Source organism: Hydra viridissima, unplaced genomic scaffold, assembly GCF_058129835.1.
Source record: "Hydra viridissima isolate aposymbiotic clone 2 unplaced genomic scaffold, HvirCarnegie_v1 scaffold_11, whole genome shotgun sequence".
NCBI lineage: Eukaryota > Metazoa > Cnidaria > Hydrozoa > Anthoathecata > Hydridae > Hydra > Hydra viridissima.
The window spans coordinates 4197620-4208248 of NW_028324310.1; the positions used below are offsets into that span (position 1 = coordinate 4197620).

At 29.8% G+C, this 10629-nt stretch overlaps 1 protein-coding gene across 1 annotated transcript in view; it reads right to left on the reverse strand.

Annotated features, from left to right (window-relative positions):
- The window catches only part of LOC145191199 (hemicentin-1-like), a 94818-nt gene extending 84419 nt beyond the window's left edge, over positions 1–10399 (reverse strand). The window contains exon 1 of the mRNA XM_090066159.1: positions 10259–10399. Within this exon, the coding sequence (XP_089922285.1) occupies positions 10259–10295 (37 nt within the window). The 5' untranslated portion in view covers positions 10296–10399. The remainder of the gene's footprint in view (positions 1–10258) is intronic.
- Between the last annotated feature and the right edge of the window lie 230 nt (positions 10400–10629).

Below are 10629 nucleotides of genomic sequence, written 5' to 3' on the forward strand. Positions count from 1 at the left end.
CTTGGAGGGACTTTAGAAAAACCTAATTGAACATATCTGGGCAATCCTAAATGAGAAATGTCTTTTATCAATTCTATAATATTTTCTTTGGCTTTTATAACTAGCTAAGCGTAAGTCATAAAAAGAATCTATCATCTTTTTTATAAGCGAAAGATGATAGATTCACTTCTTATAACAAAATTTCAAATGATAGGGGAAAACCTCAATGAATGGGAAAGTTTTTGCAAAATGCTTTTTAAACGTAGATAAAACTGTTTAATATAATATATAGCAAGAGTCGGTGGTTATCAAACATATTTAAATATGTTTGATAACCACCGACTCTTGCTCAATGATATAGTAAAACAAAAAAATTGGATTTGCATTTGGCTATCGGTAAAAAGAGAGTTTTATTGGAGCATGACATTTGTCCCATTCATTAAGTATGTCTCATTGAATGGGACAAACATAAAAGAAATTAAAATAAACTTATTTTATTCAATCATTTTTCAAATTAGTTTATTAATTGTAAATGTAGTTAAATATATAGATTCATACATAAAGACCACACAAAAAATATTTTTAACTTTAAACATTTTAACTCTAATTAAATTTCAATTAAAGTAGAACTTTCTCATTTTAGAATGTTATATTTAGTTATTTTTATTTAAGTAAAATATTGCAGTATAAAAGTGTGTAAATAATACCCATTACTCATGGGGGTAAAAATAAGGGACTGCAGCATCCCTCTGCTGAGCTGTAAATAATACTTTGTTAAATTCATTCAATAGGTAGTATTTTGTCCCATTCAATATGCGCATCACTTTATCCAAAAATGATTAGTCACACCAAAAACACCATTAATTAAGCTTGAATGTTTTACTCACTGTAGTACTAGAGACTGCTATCTATTTAAGCATGGAATTTTATTTTCCATAACTTCAAAAATTGCTGCAAAATCAGAAGAAAAAAAGCATTTATAAAAATTACTTTTTACATTCGAAAACACAATAACATCCATTGTCATTACGGTCATAGAGCAATAGGATGGATAAGTTGGTCAGTTGAGTTCTTGTTTCTATCACTCTTTGTTACAGGAATTTAAATATCCTTACATCGATGCTTCTATAAGAATCTGAGTTTGTCCCATTCAATAATCATCCCATTCATTAAGGTTCTCCCCTATTCAATTTAGTTTAAGTGAAACTATTTCTTTTTAAAGTTAATATACTGTGAATAAGAAATTATATAACTGTAAAATTGTTGAACAGCCAGTATTTCTATTTATACAATATACTTATGAAAGTATAAAATATTTTAATAAACAAAAAAAATTTTAGTAGCTATTTAATCAATACTTAAAAAGATGTAACAATAGAGAAATTCTTTTGCAATTTCAGACCCCTCATTAACACCTGTTAGAAATATGCATTTTAAAAGAAACTTTAGTAAACACATGTTTCAAAAATGGTGTTATTTATACTTTAGAAAATAATCAACTTTTAGTAAAACTTCTTTTCAGCAAGGTCATTTTTAACTGAAATCTAAACATCAGTGTGTTTAAGGAGGAAATACAATAAAATTTCTAAAAACACATAAAGTTATATATCAGGTTATTTTTAAGTTACTTAAACAAAACTAGATTAGAAACAATATAAAAGTTTCTTTATGTTATTTTGCAATAATTAGACTATATATTATTACACAATCATCCAGCATAGTCATCTAGCATAATCATCTAGCATTCTTTGGAAACTATTATTTAGTTCTTTCATTGTTTGCAGATTATGCAACATTGTTTTAAGTTAAAGTTTGTCAGCTGGGATGATTATTTAATAATTCGATACTTTTATTCTTCATTTTTTATCGAAGCAATTATCTTTGTAACAATAAGACAGATGTTATAAAAAAGTGCAATAATAACCATAGCAAATAGTGTTTAGTTTTAGATATGTAGATAGAAGCATATAAAATTGTTACAAAAGAAATATTAAATTAGAAGATTGCACATATTATTGATAAACATATGGATAGCAAATGGCACATAACTTCATATACAAATGGAAAGAGATTGCTGTTTAGTATTGCTACAATTGACAGTAGCACTAAAAAATTACTGCATTGGAGAACTGAAAAAAAATGTAAAAAGATGGAAAATTTTTTCACCATTACAATTTTTATCTGAGTAAAAGATTTGAAAAATTGCTGAAACGATTAGCATGGTATAGGTTAGAAATATTGCTTAAACAGATGTAAATGAGATTTCACAGAATTAATGTGTTGCCTGTATGTACAACAATGACTGGTGGGTTAGTAAAAAAGAGAGCTGGAATGAAGAAGAGGAAGATATCATCATTACATTCATGCATGCTCATGGCCTAAGCCAATTTAATTGGCCACAGTTTAGTGATAAATGTATCATACCTTTAAATCATTACACCTCCAAGCACCACAACTGAATTTCGTTTGAAATTGTTTAAATTTTACCTTAAATGTTCTGTTTACAGAAGAAATATAAAATAAACCTTTACATTCGAAAACACAATAACATCCGTTGTCATTACGGTCATAGGGCAATAGGAGGGATGAGTCGGTCAGTTGAGTTCTTGTTTCTATCACTCTTTGTTACAGGAATTTGAATATCCTTACATCGATGCTTCTATAAGAATCTGAGAAACTGTCATGAACTAACGATAAGTTAGAAAACTAGCAAGTCGTATTTTTGTAAAATGAAGACTTTTATAAAAAGACTGTATTTTAAAAGTTTATGAAAATTAATAAATGGACCCACCAATTTACTTATCTTTTTTTTTTTATCCGGCTGTAAGGGTTGTAATAGTATGATATAAAAATATTTATTATATTCTATAATATTTAATGTACATAATAGCTATATGTAAGTTTAAAGGTTTATATTTGTCCCATTCAATAATCATCCCATTCATTAAGGTTCTCCCCTATTCAATTTAGTTTAAGTGAAACTATTTCTTTTTAAAGTTAATATACTGTGAATAAGAAATTATATAACTACATAAGGTTTATAGAAATATAATAATTCTTTTGTTCTTTAGATAGAACTTTCTCAAATACATTTTGTACAAAAACCAACTACAATTGATTGAAAATAAAAAATTCATTCTAAATGCATGATTTTATCATTTTTGAGTGATTAAATCTACAAATTTTATTTTAATACTTCTAATTACTTACAGCAATGCATATTGAACATTTTTTAAAACATTAAAAGTTGAAAACAATTCTTCGATTTTAAATCTTAAATAGTCGTTCTAAAGCACTTCGTTTAATGACAATTTAGAAAACTCTCTTACAAGACTTAAAGAATATTTTATATACATTTTAGCACATTTAGGTAAGTGCCATAAAAATGTATAAATTACTTATATCTCTATCATGTACTATTGAGTATATTATATCATGTACTATTGAAAATACCAATATTGAAAAACCCTCAAAATTTACGAAATTAAGTTTTAAAGTTTAAATTTTAAAGATAAAAAAGTCTACAATTAGTTACTTTTTTAGAAAGTTATGAGTGATGCTGTCATTTTTTGATTGCCAAGAGTATTGAGAAAATCACTATAATCAAAATATTTTGAGAAAAAATTAAGAAGCAAAAAAGCATTTAGTATTACTACTTTTGTCTGTAATTGTTCAAAAACTTCTACAAATGAAACAGCTCCAAAAAAACGAGGTTTGAACTATGTTGCTCTGCCTGAAGAATGTTCTAGAGTTGGTGTAAATGCATGTAATGGCTGTAGGTAACTTTGTTTACACCTTCTGATTGCAGTCATCAGATCTTTATACATCATTACAAAGTAATTCAACATTAACTCAGTAAAACTGTTTAACGGTACCTCTTTTTTTGTTGTTGAAATTTGGTACAGTTGAAGAACTCAATGAAATGATTGTCCTGGAAAAATTTGAGCACCCAATTCAAAGCTTTAGATATTTAAAGTTTAAATAATACCAGATTGACCATTGAAGACTAATTTATTCAGTAATAAAACCATATGCTATGTTAAGATTTAGAAGCACTGATTCTTGTTTATTTCAATTGGCAATTTTTTTTTCTCACTCTTCGTGAATTTTGAAAACTTAACTGGTTCTTCTTTGAACACAACATTTAGATCTAAGATAAATTTTACAGACTTCAATTGACTATTAAGCAGTTTAAAAGTTTTTTGTTTTTTTTAATCTTTTATCCAAGTATATATTCAACTTTTGAATTCAGTAAAATTTTTCTAATTCGAATTTCATAGGGAAAAATAAGAGTTCGAGTAAGAGAGATTTTCGAAATAATAGAAAGTTGACTTTTCTTAACCCAATTAAGAAGATTCGAATTAGAGAGATTGCAATTCAATAGATAATTCAAAACTAGGGTTACTCAATCTTTGGTAGGCCGGGCGAACCTATGTTGTAGGAGTAATAGGAGATGAGATGTAAGTGCAGAGGAATATATATAGACAAATAGACAAATTTTTTTCTATACTCAAAATAGTTGGATAACTTCTTGTTCACCATTTCGCTCTTTAATTTTTGTGCTTCACAAGAAGGTCAGGGATTAGAAACGATGTCTTTTTAGCCAAACTTTTTCTTCTGTTATAAAATGCATAAAATATTGAAAATACGCAGATTATTACTTTTAAAATCTTGTTTTGCAAAACTTTTATTGGGGCGAGATGAAACTTTAAAAATAAAATAAATGCCTGCAAAAAACGACAATACTTGAGAGAACACAGTATCTTATCTAGTAATCGACACAAAACCGAAATTAGGGCCGAACCAAAAGTACGGAAAATTCGGTTCAGTAAAGCCTTAGCCGAAACCAAAACAGCCAAAATTTGAAAAAGAATGTTAAAAATCCCTGAACCTTTTATGATCACCAAGTAAAAGTAAAAAAAACTATTTTGCATATATCTAAACAATCATCATGTAACATAAATTAATAAAAACTATAATATGTCAAGTCATTTTAATAACTAAAGTTAATAATTGAAATATTTTCTCTGCAGAACAAAATTTTTTCCATGCTTTCTGACAAAAGTCTGTTTCTTTTATTTGTAAGAATGTCTCCAGCAGTTAAAAACAACCTTTCAACATCTGTGGATGTTGGTCGTGGTGTAAGGAACCTCTTTGCTACTTTTGCCAAACCAAACTTTGCTTTTAATGTTGTTTTCTCTTCATACTCTTTCCAAAACTCTAAACAGCATGAAGATGTTGGGCTTTTTAAGTATTCGTTTAAAACTTCCTTTGCTAATTTGGAAGTTGGATTTTTGGACCTTGTAGTTTGCAACTGTGCAATATTAATTTGCATCATTGAAGAAAACCCAGTGTTCTCAATAAACGTGGTTTTTATCACAGGAATAGTTTCATGTTGGCTCAAACTGGATCTGTAACTATAAAAAAACTTTTTTAGTAACTTGAAAGGCTTCTTGGGATCTAAAGAAGTGCTGTTTGAATCTGGGATCAAGAAGTGTTGCTATTGCAAAATGATCAATGGTTTCTAAGTCAAAAAACCTGCCTTTATTGCTTTCTTTAAAGCATTTTTCATGCCCATTATTTCTTCGTCATCTGAGGGAACTTCAAATCACTTCATGATAGTTATCAAAATTGGCATGCATGCACTGATGCAAGCATAATTTCCAGACAATAATTCGGTGGCTTCTTTGAAAGTTGCTAAGATGTTTACCAGCTTTTTACACAGGTTTTAATCCTGTAAAGTAAACTCAATACCGCTGGAAGGACGGATGAGCGGTGTGGTAGCTATTGCAGATTTTAAGTACAGAAATCTTTCAAGATTGTTATAAGTTGAATTCCAGCGTGTTGGGACATCATATTTGAGTCCGAGCCAGTCAAAATTTTTTATTTGAATCTCTTGTTGTTTGTAGAGCTCAGCAAAGAAAGAGTTTGAATAAGAAGCATGAGTGCAAGGCTTTCGAGATTTTTCTATCAAGCTTACAACACTCTGGAGTTAAAAAAGTTCTTTTTTAATCACTAGTTGAAGAGAATAATTTAGACAACCAGCAGACTTGTAAACTCACCGTGGTTCTTTGAAAGCTGCTTTTATATTTGCTGTATTGTCTCTTAAGCAGACTGTAATCTTGTCTTTTAGTTCCCACTCTTTCACAACATTCTCAAGTTTTTGAAAAATGTTTGAAGCAGTATGTTTTTTATCAAACTTGGAACATGACTGGCAGAATTTGATCCGTTCCCATTTGTCTGAAATGAAGTGTGTCATCATGCCCAAGTACTCATGATGAAAGGATGACCAAGCGTTTAGACAAATGGCAACAGTTTCAGCATTTTTTTTCGTTAAGCATAATTTTCGTTGCAAGCTTAATCTTTTCATAGGCTGGGTTGAGCATTCCACGATAGTATTTCTCACTTCCAATGTCAAATTGTGGTGTAAAAACTGCTTTGATGGTCTAAAAATCCCTGATTATTCACAATTGCTCAAGGCTGTAAGTCGAGGATAATCATTTTAAATATAGATCTATGAAACTTCAGACCTTCTTCAGAGTTTGAATCAATTTTTGAGATATTGTCAACCAAGTCAGGCGTTGTAAATTGAAACATTTCAGTCCTCCGCCGTTTTGATCTGATGTCAAATAAGGCATTGCTCTTTTTTTATTTGTAATAGGCTCAAGTTGATCAGAAGTTGATATATTTTCAGGACTGCCGGTAGTTGTGGGTACTGTTTTTTCAGTTAGGAGATTTTTTAGAGTAAGCGGTGGTTGCCGAGTTCTTAAATGAGATGAAAGTCCGCTAAGTTTGAAGTTTTGGATTGTGTAATCCACGAGATATTTTCAAATTGCAGATGCTGCAAATTGCGTATTTGGGATCACTGGCTGTTACGGTAAAATGATTCCACAAATCGGTTTTGTTTCCATTATTTTCAATGGCAAAATTCAGCACTGAGGAACTTTTGATGAAATTATTAATTTTGGTTACTTCACTTAAATATTACTTCACTTAAAGAATGATTTGAGAATAGTAACTTCGCTTCTCGGCCAAATGGCTAAGATCAAGTGTAGTATCATAAAGTCCATCAAAAATTCGGCACGTCACTTTCGTGGCGTAAAAAGTCCGATGAGGTGGGGGGCCGGTACGAAGCTTGGTCATTAGCTGCTAAAGTCGGGCAGGGGATCCGGGTCTTATTTGATTTCTTTCGTTCTTTCGTTCGTATTTCGGACACCCGGGGGAAATTGTCATGATCCCATTCTAAATTAAAAAAAAGTTTTCTTAACGTAAAAAAAATTTATAAAAGTTTTGGTTCATTTCGGTAGTGGTTTGAACCGAAATTTCGGCCGACACCGGAAAAGTAAAAAGTCTTGATAATTATGAAAAAACAAAAATTAAACTTCAACTTTACAAAAATAGTTTTAAAAGTTTGTTTGCGAACTTGTAATTTTTAAACATTTTTACAAACCCTATAATGAATACTTAGTTTTTACAAGACTAAACTTCAAGGAATAAGAAATATTTTACTCTCATTTATTACCACTTATATACTTATTGCAATCGAATAAGTGGTTTAAAAGAAAGAAACATCAAAACCTCTATGGAATAAGTGGTTTAAAAGAAAGAAACTTAGATCAAAACCTCTATGGAATAAACTCTTCTCAAAAATCAGAAGGACTATTCTTAAAGATGCTTACTGATGTAGTCAACAAAACAGCTTTCTAGCCTGTTTCCGTATTCTGCATGGCTTGGAGTTCTTTTGTACTTCTGCCATTGAACACTTAGTGAAGATTTCTTGCAATAAATTATGCATTTAGGTTGGTTCTAAAGCATGCTTTAACAATTGTATTGAACTTTCTCAGAGTGTCTATGACTCCTAAGAGTAGGAAAGTGTTTTTTCTGCAAGAGACTGAATTGTATGAAGCTTGTTGAGATGCTTTCTTCAGCCATTCCCTTCAAATTGTTCTCCTTAATATGGACTTTGCTGAATGCTAAACTATCTACTAGCCTCAGGTTGCCCGAGTTCCCAATCTGTTTTGACTCATTATCACACTATGTATATGGGGATGCGAATTTGAGTGCTCTGAAGCCCACAAGAAACTGGCGCTTCACTCTTTAGTCTTTGTCAGAAATGTGGATCTTTCCCAAAAACTCCTAGATAGAGGTTCAAGAAACCTTTTTAACCATCTATGCCTCGGTTGGGGAGAAACTCTGAAGAGTGTTTTCGTGAAACAAGAATATGGTTTCAAAGTTTTCTTCAGGGTTCTTCTCCAAACGAGAGCGTTGTTGTTGTTCATTCAAATTGAATTGCATGAATAACAACAAGCCCCTCGCTTGGGGAAGAAATCTGAAGAAATTTTTTATGAAACGAGAATTTGGTTTGGAAAGTCTGTTGAGCTTTTATAGTTGATAATAAATTGATCAATCTTTTTGGATTGACTGCATATAAACATGATTTATTTTATAGTTAATGAAAAAAAGTTTTTTTTTTTTCGCCCACAAATTTTCCTATCTTCGAATACTTGCTCAAAATATAATACAATATATCTTTAAAAAATTCATCTTCCAAATATGAGGCGACTCCCACTGTTGTCTCACACGATTTAAAAAAAAATATTTTAAACATTTTATTGGTGTGGTCTTTTGTTGGCAATCTGATTGGTTTTGAAGTTCAGGGATAGGAAATGGACTGATATCAAGATTCTAGTGATTTGTTTGGAATTGATAAGGAAGAAGATAGTCTATTGCGATAAATTGGAACTTGTAGAAGCAATATGCTTGCTTTACACAATTTATCTTAAAATGTCCTATTTTAGGAAATTTATATGCCCCGTCATAGGGATGGTACATAGAGAAGATATCTCCTATTAATAATTATATTTAGTAAAAGATATCTTCCATATGTACCATGTGATGGTAAGTTTATTTTAAGACAATAAATTATCTATACATACATGCTATGTTATAAAATTCTTTCGTACTTACCAAATTTTACAAAAATGTGCTAATTCTAAAAAAGGTATAAGACGTGATACTTAAATAAGGAGGTTATAGTTATTATTATATTTGCTTATAGAAACTGTGATTAGCTTTTGTGCGCCGGCCTTACGAAAAAGCTGTGAAATCTTTTAGATCAGTCCAGTTCTAGGGAACATTCCTATATATATATATATATATATATATATATATATACATATATATATATATATATATATATATATATATATATATATATATATATATATATATATATATATATATATATATATATATATATATATATAGATAGATAGATACATACATACATACATACATACATACATACATACATACATACATACATACATACATACATACATACATACATACATACATACATACATACATACATACATACATACATACATACATACATACATACATACATACATACATACATACATACATACATACATACATACATACATACATACATACATACATACATACATACATACATACATACATACATACATACATACATACATACATACATACATACATACATACATACATACATACATACATACATACATACATACATACATACATACATACATACATACATACATACATATACTAAAAGACTTTTTCACGCAATAGCCCGCTGGCAAGAGCAATTACATTGAAAATACAGCGAAGGATGACAACTTTGTTGGTACTTAAAGTTCCATACCGGCGTACCGGCAATCATCAGCCAAAATATATAATGAAAAACCCGTTAAAAATGTTGTTAAAAAAGAATTGTTCTTGTTAATGGCTTCAAATTAGTCTTTACTATCAAATGAAATTGTCATATGCAAAAAAAAAAGAGAGACACAGAGATAGATACTGAGATTGAGACAGAGGTAGTGACTGAGAGGTAGAGACAGAAAGACAGAGAGAGACAGAGAGATTTTGTATATTATCAGAGCTGTATGTAACCCTAAGACAAGGTTAACAGAGATTAAATGTGAGCGCTAAGTACACTCCCTGATAGTAAAGCATTTGCACATAAATAACTTCAGAATGAAAGTTAATCGGTGTGTGCATTTAAAAAATGATCAATCGAAGGCTTTTACTGGATATAAAAGAATTTATGCAAAAAACTTCAAATCAACTTTCAGATCAAATGATATTATGAAGAAAGAGGAGAATAAATGGTTAACAAAAAAATTTGATTTAACCTAAATTTCATGATAATTTAACTAAAAAAAAATCAGAAAATGATAATACTTTTGACTTTATGATATATGAATTATAATTTATACTTCATTACCTGCTAAAACAAGCAAACAAAAAACGTATCCAGCCATGGAAAGCTGTTACTTTTCGTAGTTGCTCTTAACTTTAAACTTTTGGTAAAAAGATTTTTTTTAAAAAACTTCGCTCTTAAAATTGAATTCAGTTCAACGATAAAGTTCTATTAGTTCCAGTAATCTTTCTTTATATTTTAAATTGTGCGATTTCATTGTGTGATTTGCATGAAACGATTAAAAGTACAATTACACAAAATAACGGAGATCGAAACTCTGGCTTTGAAAAATCAGTAAAATGAATCAAATCATCATAAATTTTTTTTATCAATAACTCATCCTTGTATCCTTAATATCAAATAATTTGTTAAAATTGTCACTTTTTTCTATAACA